At 43.6% G+C, this 18,707-nt stretch overlaps 1 protein-coding gene across 2 annotated transcripts; it reads right to left on the reverse strand.

The window, feature by feature from the left end:
* Positions 1–1,582: 1,582 nt before the first annotated feature.
* On the reverse strand, positions 1,583–17,254 carry ST6GALNAC4 (ST6 N-acetylgalactosaminide alpha-2,6-sialyltransferase 4). 2 transcript variants are annotated; one of them, XM_075835264.1, is made up of 7 exons: positions 17,047–17,254; positions 16,721–16,956; positions 15,284–15,325; positions 13,623–13,772; positions 11,095–11,504; positions 7,806–7,913; positions 1,583–6,919 (listed from the first exon to the last, which is right to left on the reverse strand). In XM_075835264.1, exons 3-7 carry the CDS (start codon positions 15,293–15,295, stop codon positions 6,733–6,735), a joined length of 867 nt encoding a protein of 288 aa, XP_075691379.1. In that variant the 5' UTR covers positions 15,296–15,325; positions 16,721–16,956; positions 17,047–17,254; the 3' UTR covers positions 1,583–6,732. The 2 variants fall into 2 exon arrangements, with proteins under 2 accessions (XP_075691379.1, XP_075691378.1); XM_075835263.1 differs by lacking the exon at positions 16,721–16,956.
* Positions 17,255–18,707: the final 1,453 nt, after the last annotated feature.

Here is an 18,707-nt window from a genome sequence, read left to right on the forward strand (position 1 = left end):
CTTCCCTGCCTTGCAATATATAGATCTGACAGGCCTGAGATTCTTGTTTTCTTCCCTACCTTGCACTATATAGAGCTGACAGGCCTGAGGTTCTTGTTTTCTTCCCTGCCTTGCAATATATAGATCTGACAGGCCTGAGATTCTTGTTTTCTTCCCTACCTTGCACTATATAGAGCTGACAAGCCTGAGATTCTTGTTTTCTTCCCTACCTTGTACTATATAGAGCTGACAGGCCTGAGATTCTTGTTTTCTTCCCTACCTTGCACTATATAGAGCTGACAGGCCTGAGATTCTTGTTTTCTTCTCTATCCTTGCACTATATAGATCTGACAGGCCTGAGATTCTTGTTTTCTTCTCTGCCTTGCACTATATAGAGCTGACAGGCCTGAGGTTCTTGTTCTCTTCTCTACCTTGCACTATATAGGGCTGACAGGCCTGAGGTTCATGTTTTCTTCCCTACCTTGCACTATATAGAGCTGATGGGCCTGAGGTTCTTGTTTTCTTCCCTGCCTTGCAATATATAGATTTGACAGGCCTGAGATTCTTGTTTTCTTCCCTACCTTGCACTATATAGAGCTGACAGGCCTGAGATTCTTGTTTTCTTCCCTACCTTGTACTATATAGAGCTGACAGGCCTGAGATTCTTGTTTTCTTCCCTACCTTGCACTATATAGAGCTGACAGGCCTGAGATTCTTGTTTTCTTCTCTATCCTTGCACTATATAGATCTGACAGGCCTGAGATTCTTGTTTTCTTCTCTGCCTTGCACTATATAGAGCTGACAGGCCTGAGGTTCTTGTTCTCTTCTCTACCTTGCACTATATAGGGCTGACAGGCCTGAGTTTCATGTTTTCTTCCCTACCTTGCACTATATAGAGCTGACAGGCCTGAGATTCTTGTTTTCTTCTCTGCCTTGCACTATATACAGCTAATGGGCCTGAGGTTCTTGTTTTCTTCCCTACCTTGCACTATATAGAGCTGATAGGCCTGAGGTTCTTGTTTTCTTCTCTACCTTGCACTATATAGAGCTGACAGGCCTGAGATTCTTGTTTTCTTCCCTACCTTGCACTATATAGAGCTGACAGGCCTGAGGTTCTCGTTTTCTTCTCTGCCTTGCACTATATAGAGCTGACAGGCATGCAGAACTTCACAGAAGAAACCTTTCTGGCCTAGTAGGCATCCATAGATCCTGTATCGGAATCTAAACAGCTGGCAACACCATCAGCTTTGTGGATCGAGCAATACATGTTTTAGTGTTATAAGTGACTTTTAGTGCTAATGCACACGGCTCCTTATTACGTAACCACAGACCTCCATGAGCTGCTTTACAGGCCCACTTGGGCAATGTAAGTACAGAGATATTCTCCCTAGAAGAAGAGTGGAGTATACCTTCATACTAGAAGAAGAGTGGAGTATACCTTCATACATACAGAGTCTGATTGAACATGCCAAAATTGGTTTTAAACCTCATTATGAAATCAAGAGGCATACGGAGGTACAGTAGAGGCACCATGAACCTCTATAGAAGCCCTATTACGGCTTTGAACCAAACAAATAAAAACAATAAAAAGCAAACTTCACTCTTTAGTAATAAAACATCAGTCATTTTACTGCAAGTTAACAGAAACCACACAAAAATATTTTAGCATCATCCACATGTAAAAAGGCACATATAATGTCATTGTTGCGTAATACTAAACTCCAAGTATTGTACATTAAAAGAACGTAGAAAACACAAAAAAACTTTATAAGAGAACCTAAAAAAGGAATATACATTTAAACATATGTTCTACTTTCATACGAGTCGAAAAGGAATCCAAATTTTTGTAGACATTTATGGCCTGTATCCTGTCAGCACTTAACTGGTGACATCACCCAATAGAAGTGAGTGGTAAATACTGAGCGACAGTAGAGGTTGCTGTTCATTAGAGTGCCACTATTAGAGCGCCACTGCCACGTAAGTCAGGCCAAAGCTGCAGTGACTCCGTGCAACCCACAGTGTATATTAACTTACCTACTACCGCAATACAGTGCCATTGATGAAATGGGTGCCAGTCTTTTGACTGCTTGACGCCATTCTGGAGTTGGCACCATATCTAAATATAGTGAAACATAAACAACTAGATTACATGGCAGTGATTATATAGAATGGAGTTCTACGGCACCGTGCAACCAACATGCAACTGTCTGTAGTACCAGCAGCTACATCGTGACTTATCCTATGGAAACAGGTAAAGCCATGGAATAACCCACGGAATAACCAAACCTGTCTGTAGATCTGGGCTACCTAAGCAAGAATACTGCAGACAAATTGCAGTCAGCTGCAAGCTAAGGCTGGGTTCACACGACCTACTTTCAGACGTAATGGAGGTGTTTTACGCCTCGTATTACGTCTGAAAAAACGGCTCCAATACGTCGGCAAACATCTGCCCATTACTTTCAATGGGCTTTACGATGTACTGTGCCGACGACCTGTCATTTTACTCGTCGCTGTCAAAAGACGGCTCGTAAAATTACAGCCGCGAAAAACGCGAGTTGCTCAAAAAACGTCTGAAAATCAGGGGCTGTTTTCCCTTGAAAACAGCTCCGTATTTTGAGACGTTTTTGACTCTACGTGTGAACATACCCTAATAGTTTCCCTTTCGGTCTGGGTCTCACAGGCCCAAGCCTCCTGGCAGCTAATGTATTTCTTATTTCAGAAAGAAAAAAGTTATCTCTACCTTTAATTAACATTGGTTAAATGCTCAGAAAAGTTCAAATCTAGCATTACATTTTTTTCAGTTTTTACAAATGTTAAAAGACAATTTTATAAATTTTCTTTTAACACCTGGAAACTGTCAACAAGCAGGTCATCTAACATGAATGAATCTTTTTTTCCTCAACTAAGTACTTTGAGTATACAGTAGTATACTATTCTGAATAAGCTGGGGTCTGATTGGCTGATTAATACTTACTCCATCCCATTCAGAACAGTACAGCCTTGTGCACACAAAGTACTAGGTATAAGCACAGAATAATATCATCGGTCAACAAAGTAAAGGCCCTTTTACACAGGCTAAAGAGCCTCCATACGTACGAAGAAGCATTCCCAATCATTGCTCTGTGTAAACAGAGCAGCGATAAGCCGACAAACAAGCAAACGCTAGTTTGTCCGCTGATCACATCTTTTATGCTGGCCAAAGATGTTCACTTGTCGGCAGCATGTCCCCCAGTGTAAATAGGCAATGTGCTGCCGACAAGATGCAAATGTATAGGGACGAGCGATCGACGTAACCATAATTTGTCCCCATACATTTCGATCATTACTCTGAGCCGATTGTCGATCTGCGCTCGTTTACCAGGCAAAAAACTGCCCGTGTAAAACCACCTTTACCCGCTTGGTGACCATTTCCACGTAGCAAAAGTTTTTTTCCGCAGAATCAAAACAAACTGAAAATTAAGCGGAAATGGCAAAAGTTTTGAGGTTTATAATCTTATCATACTGTGGTTTCCATATTAATGGAGTGCAACCATACATGTGCAGTCACCTCTCCTAACTGGGCCGTTCTCGGCATCTATGGGGGTCCTAGTGGCCATACCCCCATTAAGCAGTGTTTTATTTACCCCTCAAGAGTGGAGCAGTTGTTTGCTGATTATTTACGTCTCATCCGACATTAACATGATACCGTCCCTAACTCCTAGCCACATCTCTCTCTGAAATTTGCAGTCGGCAGTGGTAGAGTCAGCGTCGGGTTGCCAAAGCAACTGTATAACACCGGAAGAGTCGCGTCAGCCATTGCGCAGTTGTCAAGGAGATGCAGCTAAAAGTAAGTCAAAGTGGTGATCACTGCGATCCAAAATTGATCGACTGCAAATATTTAAAGAGAAATACTCCTTGTTAAATTGATGACATGTTTTCTTTTTAAACACATGCTGACAAATATGTCATCTGATAGGATAAACGTAATGCTGTCTAACGTATCTGTCTTATGTCAGAACACGTCATCTTTTTACAAAATAATTTTCATCAAATCAGAGCACGGAGAAAGATACTGTATCCGTAGCAACCGCCACTTTAATGGTCTGGAATAGCAGAGACGAGAAACAGAAAACCTGGTGACATTATGTCATTACGTATAATGTATTTGAGATTTTGTTCTATATATGTTGATACTGGAAGGGAAGAAGAAGCCTGGAAGTTTTAGTTCTACAGTCCTATAACAAGGTCTATGACATGCACTTAGTGTGATCTCTGCTTTATGCACCATCTATATGGGATCAACACCAGTATATAGGTCCTACTATGGCTATGTCTTCCAGTATATCAGTAATGAGCCCATTCTGATGCCCTCTGTAGACATTGAAGCAAAGACTAGCTGCTGTGCATGCTACACACTGTTCATAAGATGACGCGAGAGCGCTCGCTATGTGTCCTAGGTTTCTGTAACCGCTACGGAGTCTCGCCTTGCGGCTATTATTACAATGAATAGGAACTTTGCAGCAGTGACCGAGGCGCTCTGTCTCTATTTTCTGCATATCGCGCACCATGAACACCTTCCGGTCTGTGATCTGATGTCTACAGACGGCATCAAAACCAAGGTAAGGCCCGCATTGTATTGTATTTTTACGCAAATACACTTTAACCCTTGTAATATCTAATTTCTCGTATTAGCCACCAGATTCTATAACACTGAAGCTGTAAGGATCCAGCAGTACATTATGTTTCGGTATAAAAAAAAGGGTCAAATTGCAGTAACCAATAACAACTGGATAAAAAAAAAGAAATACTGAATAGATGGTAATGGTCGCTGGAGATTTTGTCAGGATGCAATCCTGATCTAATGTGCCGCTGAGAATTGTGGGGCGTATCCAGCAACTAATAGAGAAAGGTGGAAGGCTGCGGCACCCCAAAAATAAGATGAGACGAGATTATATTGTAAACAGAACATTCATCAGTACAACTATATCATGGAGTGGGAAAAATAAACTTAAATGGGTCCTCCAGTTTTAATGAAAACTCCCGTTTCCTCCTAGAGTCACGGCTGAACTGCTGCCCACAAGGAGATGCGAAGCTTACCCAATATGGCATTCGACCCCTCTCTTCAGATCAGCTCGAGTGGCATCTTCTTGTATGCGGGGGGGGGGGGGGGGGGCACTGTTTTGTTGCCTGTAGCTATGAACTAGGAGTTTGCGGTGGATGGTGTGAGCACAAATAGCGCCAAAGAGCTGAAGTGTGCTTCCCTAACGCAGTGGCATCATTGCCCAGTCATTTCTTCTTCACTAGAGAACCTTTTATTTCTGATATGCCGTTATATTGATGGGGAGTCAGGTGGGTGAGGTCCATTGATGTCTTGATAAAAAAAGGTTCCTGCATTTGGCCAGACCCTTCTGATTTATCACCATCTGACTCTAATATCAGAAAATATTAAAACTGGAGGACCCCTTTAGATGCATTGTATTCTGCGATATGTTAATACTTCATAGCAATGTCTCCAGTACTTGTAAAACCTGCCGTACAATTGTGGAGGTGTGAGGGTATGTTCACACAGGTCGGATACGCTGCGTAAAAGTACACAACCTAGAACCCACAGGGAATTGCGGACGGAAAAAAATATACAGCTTTTCTTCCGGAATCGTGGAAAGAAAAGCAAGGAAAAAAAAGACAATACTTACCTACACTGGTGCTGCCAAAGCGACGTGTCCCTCTGCCGAGCCTACTGTGATGACGCTGCAGCCCATGTGACCGCTACAGCCTGTGATTGGCTGCAGCAGCCACATGGGATGAAACGTCATCTCAGGAGGCTGGGCTGCATGGAGAACAGCCGGGAGAACAAGGACTATGACAACACCAGGGTGGGTATTTGTGTTTTTTTAGATTTGCAATTTTTGTAGCAGGATCTCCGCTTTTTTACCACTAAAATCAAATTTGCTATTTGTTGCAGCTTTTACCTCCCCAATGAATGCAGTGGGAAGAAAAACACAACAAAAGTGCAACGATTCCGCAGCATGAAATTAAAAAAAACGCACTGCAGATCAATTTACGCACGTTTCTTCAGGGGATTTTTTTCCGCAGTGCACAGATGAGATTTGTTCAAATCTCATATACTTTGCTGCTACTATAATACACTGCAGATTTTCCTGCAGTTAAATCAGTCGCGGAAAATCCGCAGGTAATCCGCCCAGCGTGCACATGCATTTAGAATGAAATGCTGCACTGCCAATATGAGACAGGCTTAACACTGAGGTGAGTAACCTTTGGCTCTCCACCTGGTGGTATTGCTGGGAATTGCAGGAGGAGCGCTATAACCACATAAATAAATAATACTGCTTGATAGTCCCATATAAAATTCTGTAAAATGCTGCTTGGTGCACATCACAGCAGCACAGTAGCATCTGTAAGTGGCCTCAGGTTTCTAGAATATTCCACTACAAACTGCTACTTAATGTATGTGCACCCAGTCGCTTCACCCAGTGCCTCCTCCAAACACCGGCGAACAGCAAATAACATAAAAGAGTCATACAAAGTATATAGAAGTTGATCAGATGTGCAGGCCGGGGCTCTTTTTCGATTGAGATGTAAAGATTGTCATAATACTTTTCTCATGTGATTTCCAGAGAGGAACGTCAACGCTAAAAGGAGCCGCGGGGACTGTAAAATCCCATCAACATTTGAGATCAACTTTACCTGCTTTCGTTAAAAAAAGACTAAAAATGGCTTTATGTGGGCGGTATAAAAGGGAGGCCGCTTCTAGCGTCAAGCCTCCCAGGATGGGTGTTTAAAATAGATCCGTTTTCTGCGGGCCCAGCGGGAGAAGACCGCTTTCTCCGTGATGAAGCGATGGGCTCCCCGCGACGCTCTCTCGTGCATCATGTAAGTCGTACATTCATCCAGCCGGCCCTTTTCGTAATAGTGGTACGGCACCGGAGGGTGTGAGCGATCCCTGAGGGTAGATGGCATTATATTAGTTACGGGTTCGATCTCAACAATCTATAGATCTATAGTACTGATTTTCATGTAGGGGATATCCAATGTCTCTATTAGGGTATGGTCACATGTCCTGGCGGTAAAACGTCAAAACTACAAAACAAAACGGGCAAAAACCGCATGTTAATATGGCAGGAAAATGCTCCCTAGAACTGCCTCTAGTTGTGTTGGGGTATCTCTTCATTACCACGTTATTGTATAGAAATTCCCAGATTTCTTATTGTGCTTATCTTAAAGGGATTCTCCGTGTCGAAAACCGTTTTTCAAATTTCCTATTAGGGAACTCTGAGTTAAAAGTGGGGTTCCCCTTTCAGAAACCTCATGGATTAGTCATAGTGGAGAATGGCTACAAAGAGCGTTTCCTTTTCAGAACCCCCCAGCATGTCCAAACATTACATGGACAGCCCCTGGATTTCAATGAGAACTGTATAATGAGTCCTTTCCTCTTCGATGGTGCTGCAGGGGATCTGAATGCTTGCTAATGGGTTCCCCCCACAGATTCCAGAACACTATCCAAAGTGGAGAACTCCTTTAGAGCAAAACTTATGGAAAACCTGTTTTATGCCTAATAAGGGGTCTGTGGGGGCGGAGCATGACACAGGGATTCTAATCAAACCAAAGAGATAATTCTTGTCATGCTCCGCCCCCTCATGCGCTGCATTAGACATAAGAGTATCCGTTTTGCCCAGAGACTTCCTTTAAAGAGCACTTCCCCTTGAAATAAAAAAAAATATTATTATACACAGTTAATCTAAGTAACAATCTCCTATCAACAAACTATACATGCAACTAGCGCACGGCAGCAAAAGGCGGGATTGTGATCGAGGCGTATATATCCTTACCTGCAGTAGTTTTCGCTGACCATCCCGTACACCGAGACCTCTTCACACAACTCCATAGCCAGAATCATGGTGAACCAGCCAGTGCTAAGAAACGTACCAGACATGGCTCTGTGCGGCAAAAATGGGGGGAAGGAAGTGTTACCGGTAACGTATGCATCCGGAAAACGGAGAATCGAGGAATTGCAGACAGAAGAGATTCCTCCACCTTCAGATCTGCTTTTAGAAGCTCTTCAACACCTCCTGCATATTAAAGGGGTTGTCTCAATTAGGTCATATGGACAGCATAGAGGGGAGGGGGTCCCCTGCTCAGAACCCCATTCTATGAGCCAGAGTGAAGAGCTTCTATTAAGCAGCGGCTGTCGCTCTGCTTGAATCGGGGCGTCCATGTATTACACTGAATGGCCGCATGTGATTATAGAATTATGGATCATTGTCAAATTAAATACATCTCCCTTAAATGCATTCTAGATCCACCTGCAAATCAAGTTATCATATATACACAGGATAGGTGATAATTGTCTGATCGCTAAGACTCCCTTGCAATGGCAAGAGCTGGGGTCCCAAATGCCTATTCACTGCATCCCCCACAGTGAGGAGGAGATTGAATGGAGTGGCGGTCGAGTATGTGCATGCCGCTCCATTCAATGTCTATGAGAGTGGCGGAAACAGGCGAGCGCTGTACTCTGCTGTTTCCATCATTCCCATATACTTTTAATGGAGCGGCAGCGCGTATGCTCGACTGTCGCTTCATTTAATATGCGTGAGGAAGAATAGGGTTTTCGCGGATCCCCGTTCTAACAATCAGTGGCGGTCCAAGCGATCAGACAATTATCACCTAAAGTGCGGATAATTGATCATTTTGGATTTTGCCACAGTTTGGCTGGACACATTAACTGACCTCGTAAAGAACTTGCAGAACGGTGGAGGAAATAAAGCTTTAAGCTGTAATCTATATAACAAAATGTTCTGCGACTTTCTAATATTCTTTGTGTTTTTATTTCTCACCAGTTTCAAGATACCTGCTTGCTGTCAGTAAATTGAATTTTTTGTTTACATCCAGAGGTTGCAAATACATACAGAACGAATTCTACTCACAACTGAGAGTCTGCTACAGTGTTCCGAGTCTTTTTTTTTTTAAACTCGTTTTATTAACCCCTTAGTGACCAGCCCATTTTAGGCCCTAATGACCAAGCTATTTTATTTGCTTTTCTATAGTCGCATTCAAAGAGCTATAACGGTTTTATTTTTTCGTCTACATAGCTGTATGAGGACTTGTTTTTTGCGGGATTAGTTGTGCTTTTTAATAGCACCATTTTTGGGTACATATAATTTTTATATTAACTTTTATTAACCTTTTTGGGGGGGATTATAAAAAAAAACTGAAATTCCGCCATTGTTCCATGCGTTTTTAAATTGACGCCGTTCACTATGCGACGTAAATAACATGTTACCTTTATTCTATGGGTCGGTACGATTACGGCGATACCACATATGTGGAGGTTTTTTATGTTTTACGACTTTTGCACAATAAAAACACTTTTGAACTAAAATTATTTGTTTTTGCATCGTCGCTTTCCAAGAGCCGTAATTTTTTTATTTTTCCATCAATGTAGTGATTTTTTGGGCTTGTTTTCTGCGGGACGAGACGTAGTTTTGATTGGTACTGGTTTGGGGTGCGTGGGACTTATTGATTCATTTTTATTATGACTTTTTTGGGGGGCAATGGAAAAAAATTGCAATTTCGCCATGGTTTTTTGCGTTTTTTTTTTTACGGTGTTCACTTTGCGGTTTAAATTACATATTAACTTTATTAATGGAGTCATTACGGTCGCGGCGATACCATATATGTGTACTTTTTTTTTTTTTTTACACTTTTACTAAATAAAACCACTTTTTATGGAAAAAAATTGTTTTATTTATTTTTTTACTGTACTTTTTATTAATAATCTTTATTTCACTTTGATGACTTATTTTATTAGTCCCACTAGGGGACTTTACTGTGCGATATTCCGATCGCTGCTATAATGCTCTGGTATACTTTGTATACCAGAGCATTATTGCCTGTCAGTGTAAATCTGACAGGCAATCTGTTAGGACGTGCCTCCGGCGCGTCCTAACAGGAATATGTCCAGGGCAGACCTGGGGGCTTTTATCAGTCCCCCGGCTGCCATGACACCCCATCGGAGACCCGCGATTTCATTCGCGGGCCGCCGATGGGTGACAGAGGGAGCTCACTCCCTCTGTAAACAAAGTTAAATGCCGCGGCCGCTATTGACGGCGGCATTTAACGGGTTAAACGGCTGCGATCGAAGTAAACTTCGATCGCGGGCGTTGGAGCAGGAGATCAGCTGTCATCAGACAGCAGAGCCCCGGCTCCTGTCTGCACGGGAGACCCATGCAGGACTTAGACTAGGCTGACGTGAAAAGGCGTCAGCCTAGCCTAAGGCCCCTTAGTGACCGACGTAAAAAGGCGTATTAGTGGTCACTAAGGGGTTAAGAACTGTTACAATAACAAGTATAAAATCTCTAATTACAAAACATGGCACATTGGATCAAGAAAATTTACATACAGCAAATCAAGTAATGAGTATACATAGAGCATTCCAATGATGATATGTCATAGACAATAGCGAGTAGAATGGTTTGCTTGGACATATGTATGACAATGGTAATATAGAGACAAAAACCAAAACAAATATAAAAGAACACAAAACAACCTAGGACCCATGTTACCCATGAGCATCTGATAAATCCAGCACAGCAAGTTCTTGGAGATACATTCTAAAATTTGGGCCACCTATATTCCTATCTCACATTATCTGGTGAACCAATGGAGGGGTTGACTGTCAGAGGGGAGTTATTCCAAATATCCCAGACCTTAGAAAATGTAGTACTACACCCACGATTCATAAATACAACTTTCTCGAAAAGTGTTCCGAGTCTTTGTAATCTTCTGGGAGCTAAATACATCAGCAACACCAATCTTTCTCCTGTCTTCACTGGACACATTGTAGCAAACCCTCGGCTGTGAGAAGTATTAGGTATGTACGGGTTTTAAACCTTGGAGTGTACACAGGAAATTTCTATTTCACTGAAAGGAATCATAGTAAAAAAAAACGAGTGGTTTTCGGATGCTTTTTTCGATGCGGTTCTAACTGCAGCTCAACCGCAGCGTGTGAATGGACCCTTAGGATGTTTTAATGTGCCAGGAAAACAGCCATAGTGGCCACAAAAGTCATCTCTGATACGTCCATGCATATCTATAGACAAATCATAAATGAGCACATACCTGTTCTTCCCAGTCTCATTCTGGAAGACCTGGTCACAGTGGGCCATCATATTCTGCGTCAGCGTGTAGATATTAACTCCGGGAAACTTGCCTTTCGCTTGCAGCAAGGCGCGATACGTGATCCCCTGGTCAATGTCCATCTGTCTGGGGGGTCCCCAAATCACATACACCGTGTCTTGGGAGTGCTGGAAGAAGTAGGTCTGGTTGCGTAGCAGTTGAGGTACGCTTGTATGAGACACAACCCTCAGGGTACTACGACTGCCCACGTCTGACTCATAGCCAAAAGTAGGAGCTGTGTTCATGCGCAGGACGCACTCAGCCTGGTCAATCTGTGGCCCCAGACCAGAACCAAGCATCTGCCCGGAGCTGGACACCACGGCACAGGTCTTACAGAAATTCCTGACCAGGGGCTTAAGAAAAGAACAAAGAATGTGGATTAGAGAATATCAGGATGATTGATGGCGTCTAGTAGAAATGTGTTGGTCACCGAGGATAGTAATACGTGGATAGTGATACGAGGATAGTGATACGAGGATCGTGATACGAGGATAGTGATACGAGAATAGTGATACGAGGATCGTGATACGAGGATAGTGATACGAGAATAGTGATACGAGGATAGTGATACGAGGATAGTGATACGAGGATAGTGATACGAGGATCGTGATACGAGGATAGTGATACGAGGATAGTGATACGAGGATAGTGATACGAGGATAGTGATACGAGGATAGTGATACGAGGATAGTGATACGAGGATAGTGATACGAGGATCGTGATACGGGGATAGTGATACGAGGATAGTGATACGGGGATAGTGATACGGGGATAGTGATACGGGGATAGTGATACGAGGATAGTGATACGGGGATAGTGATACGGGGATCGTGATACGAGGATCGCGATACGAGGATAGCGATACGAGGATAGCGATACGGGGATAGCGATACGGGGATGGCGATACGGGGATGGCGATACGGGGATGGCGATACGGGGATGGCAATACGGGGATGGCAATACGGGGATGGCAATACGGGGATGGCAATACGGGGATGGCAATACGAGGATGGCAATATGGGGATAGTAATACGAGGACAGTAATATGGGGATAGTAATACGAGGATAGTAATACGGGGATAATAATACGAGGATAGCAAAATTTGCACAGGAAGTACAACAATAAACTATAACAGGATTACAGAGAATTAAAATGTAAGTTCTTGAGTTGTAAAATTGTTAAAAAAAAAATATATATATAGTGGACGTTCCTTCGTTTTGTCTGCTTCTGGGTAAACTAAGTGACCAATATCACAGGGGTTAATACAGCTTTCCCTGACTCCTGAATGGCAAATATGTCCAGCTTTGCCTTTATACATTACCGGTCCCTGTATCATTGTATAACTAGGCAGCCAATATAAGTTGTCACCCAGCTTTCCCAGAAACAGATATAACTAAGAAATGATGGAAAAGACACTTATTGGTGATTTTGGGGAATTTTAGGGATAAATGAACTATCCAACTTAAATTGAAGCTGTCTCCTAACATTTATGCTGTACATACAAGTAATGGCCAAACCAGTTGTTGATTTAGTGTTTGATCCTTCAATGACTAAGTAGACTGTATAAATCTAGGTAAAATCCAGACTTATAGAGGGAGGATTAATATTAAGAATTTGGGTAGTTTTAAAGAGGACCTGTTACCTCTCCTGATATGTATTATCCATGAAATAACAATTCTGGAATGTATTTTCTAAGAACTCTACGTTGTGCCGTTCCTCTGTTATTCCTCCTAGAAATTTATGAATAAACTAACAACTGGGAGTTACCAGTCCCCTAGTCAAAGGGGCATGTCCTTACACAGTCTCAGGCCCCATGCACACGACCATAGATTTCGTCCGTAATTACATACCCACACATTTCGATGGCCGACGGACAACTTCCCATATATTTACGAGAAGGTGCACGTGCCATAGAAACCTTCCGTAAAAAATAGGACATTCCAGAATTGTTATTTCAAGGGAATACAATACTTGCCCATCACTGAATGGAAAGTCGGAATTACTGTACCCTGCTGGCAAATACAGGATTTGCAGGATTTGTGGCAAATATATCTTATTACAAAATAATTCTCATACTGATATTCTTTACATCTTAGAACTACAATGGGTAGTTGTAGCAGATTCAAGAGATGTAAAAATAAAAATATATATATATTTATTATTTTTTAAAATCCTTACGTTTTCATTTTTTTAATTTATATATATAAAGCTTTTGTGAAAGTACACAAAAACATAAACAACTTTGTTGACAGCCACTTCTGCTATCTTTATGCCAAGTGTTTATTAGAGGGGGACAAGTAGGCAGAGTGGGAGCATGGCACACTTTTTGTAAAATAAGTGGCACTCAGAGGTTGGACCCATTGCAAAGTAACATGTACGTGGCGGAGTCCTCAACGGGTCAATGCATGAGAGGGTGTCATTGCCATTATAGATATATTGCACGTATAAATTGACCCACAACTTTCCTCACCTCGCCATCTGGCAGGCGGCTGTATCCCCAGAGCTGCAGTACATGAGGTAGAAAAGATGGCGGCCGCTCTGCTGGCTCCTTGACGCTTGCTTTAATCCAGCACAGCCAGAGGATGACACAAAGCAGCAGACTTGCCGCACACACCCGACCCTGTGAATATAGTTAGAGGAGTAAAATTCTTTGCTATCGGCCTCATAATCTAATAAAACACCACGGCCTCGTTCACATTTGGTGGTAGCGCGTCTCTACCGCATCCGGAAAACTGCAGCAGCACTCTGATTAATACATGAACGTAAAAACGGAAATGCCAGCGCCAATGCGTCACAGACACTCATGGTGCCCGACGGAACCCATCGAATTAAACCCCTTAATGACCAGCTACATTTTTCCGTTTTTGCCTTTCAGCAGCCATAACTTTTTTATTTTTTCATTGACGTGGCTGTATGATATGAGGCCTTGTTTTACGCGGGAGAAATTGTATTTATTTTCTGCGAGGTTTGGGGTGGGGTAGAAAAAAATGTACTGTCTAAGGTATGTCATTTATTTTTGTAGCGTGAATATAGGAAAAAGTGGTTCTCCGGTATTGTTTTTTTTTTGTTAACTTTTTATCCCGTTCACGTTTCACGCTAAATATCTTTTAAAAATGAAATCTTCAGGTTTTTTTTTTTGACATTTCTTTTGTTACATGTTTTTTTTTAATCCCATGATGGGATAACGTTTTAACAACTTTACGTTATACTTCTAATGTATCAGCATACTCCTGTATACTAATACGTTATACTGGGTCACTATGACATTGTGTGCCCCAACAGCAGGCAAACTGAACAGACAGCCCTGGGGTCCTTTCTAAGTGCCCATGGCTGACTGCAGAGGGTTCCTCCATCACTGGTGACGCGATCAAAGAGGAGAGTCCCCTTTGATAATGCCGCGGGCACAAACGACAGCGATCAATGGGTTAAACAGCTGGGGTCTGAGTTTTTTCTGATCCCAGTTGTATTCAGAAGGCTGCTCTAAGTTCAGGAGTTGTAGACTGGGGTCCTGCACTGCCTGCCGGTCGTTAAGTAGTTAAAAGGTTCCGACGGGTTTCTGTGATGGTGTCTGACGCTTTACCGGAAGAATTAGCGCAGCTGTTTCTTCCGGCGTTTTCCACTGGAAGCGTGACGGAGGTTCCTAATGGAGCAGATACAGAGGTGTACCAGGTCTAAGATGCTGCCCGCACACAGAAGAGCACAGCACAGTGACACATCTGATGTAATCTAGTTGATGATACGATTAATGTCCTTTTACACCGGCCGATAATCGGCCGTTGCAGCGAGCGCCAATCAATGAGACATCGTTGATCGGCGCTTGTTTGCTCCTGTTACACAGAGCTATGGATGGGGACGAGCGGTCATTACTCCGATCCATCGTCTACATCCATTATCATCATTTCGGCAGCGCGTCTCCGTGTTTACACAGAGGGATGTGCTGCCGACAACGATAATATTTCACTTTTTTTAAAAAAACGATACGATCAGCAGATGATTGGGCGTTTGCTCGTTCATCTGCTGATCGTTCCCCTGTTTACACACGACAATTATCGGAAGTTATATGAACGCTTGTCTGCCCGATAATCGTCCTGTGTGAAACCCCCATAAGTCTGTGCCTGAATCCTCACTTACTAAGATCTTCATGTTTCATCAGATATGGAGACTCCCAAGGGCCTGAAACAGAGAGCAAACAGGACAGGTAAAAAACCTGACTAAAATAACATCCAAAAATACATCTAATATCCAATTATACGAAGACACATTTATCCTAAAATCGCCCATAATAAAGGATAAAACTTTTCCACACTTGTATATGTCCTATTTGAGGAATACATGGGTGATCTCTGCTGGTAACCCCCCCCCCCCCCCCCTCTATTAGCCATAGCTGTGAGGAACTACAAAGAGTGTCTCTACCTCTGGAGGACCCGGGACACGTCCGTACATTATACACATAACTGCCCCACCTGCCTCGCTGCCGGACAACTGTCCCGTACTGTAATCATGTTTTCAGTACGGGACAGTAGTTCCACGGATAGGCAGGGACTCCTAGCATCGTACATAACTATGATGCTAGGAGCCCGGCTCCCTGCACTGTGTTCGGTCCGGGACTTGCGGCCGAAATACGTCCGTCCATTACGGACGTAACATGCTCGTGTGAATCCAGCCTTAGGGTATGTTCACACGCAAACTCAAAAACATCTGAAAATACGGAGCGAAAAACGCGCCTGATTTTCATACGTTTTTGTAGCAACTCGCATTTTTTTTCGCTGTGTATCTTACGCCCGTTATTGGAGCAGTTTTTCAATGGAGTCAATGAAAAAGGGCTCCAACAACGTCCCAAGAAATTACATGCACTTCTTTTGAGGCGGCGTCTTTTTACGCGCCGTATTTTGAAAACGATGCGTAAAATGACACCTCGTGGGAACAGAACACCGTAAATCCCATTGCAAGCAATGGCCAGATGTTTGGAGGCGTAATGGTGCAGTTTTTTCAGGCGTAATTCGAGGCGTAAACGGCCAGAATTACGTCTGAAACCACTGCGTTTGAACATACCCTAACGAACGTCATTGCCCCGCGTAAAAATGGCAGCGTTCAGCTGACAAATGAGCAAACACGCGTTTGCCGATTGTATCTACCAGGCCAAAAACCGCACCGGCATGCTGTTCGCCACGGTTGCCAAATTGCTTGTTAATACCGCACGGTGTTGCAGGGGAAAGCTGCTGGTTACTTGCAAAAGTGTGTGCCCATCAATGAATAGACCCTTATGCCCGCATGATTTTTTTAGGTAACCAGTAGTTTGTCCCGCCACACCACGCGGCCATTAACAAGCAATTTGACAATCGCATCAAACAATATGCTGCCAGGGTTTTCGGCTGTCCCATGGCAGCATCAATGCCGCCCTGTAGACCCTTACCATTATGCGGGCAAAAAACAATGATTATTTGTCGGCAGTGGATCTTGTGTAAAATCTGACAGAAAAAAACTTGTGTACACCTCTGTATGTAAACGGTGGCAAACGTTGGCACAGCAGAGGGCTCATGCAGCTGTAATACACCCATGTGCACGTACCCTAAGTGTGGGTGAGGTGGCAGATGCCCAGTCAGTCATTAATTTAGGCAATACGTGAATACCCTCGCCATTTCTGATTGGCTGAGAGAGTTTATGGTTTTCTATTATAACGGCCCAGTGATGTTGGCATTGATGGGCTGGTTAGTGGGTGCAGATACTTCTCCGGGCATCTGATACATCCCCTACGGTCCATGTGATGAGAAACCTCTGCATGACAATGTCCACAGCCCTCACAGCTATAGAGAGAGGGCAGAAAAATCAATAGCATTTAGGCAGGCGGCCCTGGCACTACCCAGCCTGGCATTACATCCTCCCTGCCCCCTCACCTCCCCGGTGTCGGCTGCATGGGTCGCCCCGCACTTGGTACCCCTGGCACGGAATGAGAAGATAGCGGAGTCCGAGGCCTGAAGAGGAGGCCACCTCGCCCCGGATAAGGAAGTGTCAGTCCCGCCCCATACAGCCTGCGGGGGGCGACGTGTCCGGAGCCGGCATCCTGCCACAGGGATGCCACCTCCTCCCGCCCTGCCCGGCTGTGTGTGCCCGCCTGCTGGCACTACCACCCCGGACAGACAACACATCGTATAATCGTCACACTCCATTGTATCGTGTAAGGAAAGATCCAGCTATCTAATATTGGGGACGAGGGGGCACCATCCTTCTTCTCCATGGGCAGTGTAGATGTGTACGAGGACCTCTACATTACCAAACCAGTGCCACAGGGACCTTCCCTCCTATAAAATGGGGAGGGTAGTGTGCACAGGTACAATGCCCTCCTGTTACCAGGGTGGCATGGACCAGCTCCAAGAAAGGGCATCATTATAATCTTGCTCCGGGGGGGTTCTCTTCTATGTACCCCCCTGGTATTCTGTCAAATATCCAATTCAGAAGAGGTGACATCAGGAATACAGGCTGCTCATCTCATTCACAAAATACAGGCTTCTATAAATGGCGCTTGTATTCTGTGGATTAGAGGGATTGTTCTCCCCTATTATTATAATTGCTCAAAAATTAGCAAATTACTGATAAACCAATTCTAAAATTGTTTATTAAAGGGCTTGTCATACGGGGTCTGACGTCTGAGACTACTACTATTGAGCCACAGAGCAGCGCTCACCCAGCTGTCTCCATATGTATTGGGAGAGCGGGTACCCCTGTTCTTGGGATTGGTGGATGTCCCAGCACTTGGATCAGTTATTTATGGTGTAACCTATTGATACGACGTAAATCCCTTTCTAGACATTTGCAGGTTTCCCGCATTGTGGACGCACATTCTTGCTGATTCACTTGTGGATCGTGATGCAGAATTTTCCCATTCAATTCTTTCTTCTCCTTAGGCCTTATTCATACGAGCGTGTACGATTCGCGTCTGGAAGAAATAAGCCGTTTTTATGATTGATTTTTTTGGGTGTCAGGCGTTTTTCTCATCCTTGTTTTTCCTCTGATAACACTTCCTGGTTTTGCTTTTTTTCCTCTGAATTTCTTTAGCAACTGATGCGTGAAAACGGACAGCACACGGATGTCATCTGTGTGCTGTCCATTTGTTTCACACACCCATTTAATGGGTGAGTCTGATGCGCAAAAACGGACCAAAATAATGTAGGGAATTTCATGCAACGCACACATGCTCCAGGAAAACACAGGATATGCCATAAATGTCTGATAGATGCGGGTCCCCACTCTGGGACCCACATTTATCTCAAGAAGAGGGGTGAGGCATCTGCCGCATCTAGGTGGAGAATGGACGGAGGGGTAACTGCAGATGTGATCAGCTCTTTTCATTTACTTCTATTAGAGTTATGGAAACAGCCAAGCATGATTGCTCGGCTGTTTCCATACCTCCCACAGAACAGTTGCGCACCTCCCCATTCTCCGCTTGGATGCGGGAACCCCCGTTTTATTGAGATTTACAGTGGATATGTCATAAATGTCTAAGATGGGCATAACTCTTTAAAGGATAACTAAACTTTTAAAAAACTTCTGATAAGTC

This window comes from Rhinoderma darwinii, chromosome 8, assembly GCF_050947455.1.
Source record: "Rhinoderma darwinii isolate aRhiDar2 chromosome 8, aRhiDar2.hap1, whole genome shotgun sequence".
Taxonomy (NCBI): Eukaryota; Metazoa; Chordata; class Amphibia; order Anura; family Rhinodermatidae; genus Rhinoderma; species Rhinoderma darwinii.

Coding starts and splice junctions, on each gene's coding strand:
- ST6GALNAC4 (XM_075835263.1), bottom strand. Junction 11,505..13,622: donor GCCGCCTGCCAGATGGCGAG/GTGAGGAAAGTT, acceptor TCTTTTCTTAAG/CCCCTGGTCAGGAATTTCTG. Junction 7,914..11,094: donor AATGAGACTGGGAAGAACAG/GTATGTGCTCAT, acceptor TTTGCCGCACAG/AGCCATGTCTGGTACGTTTC.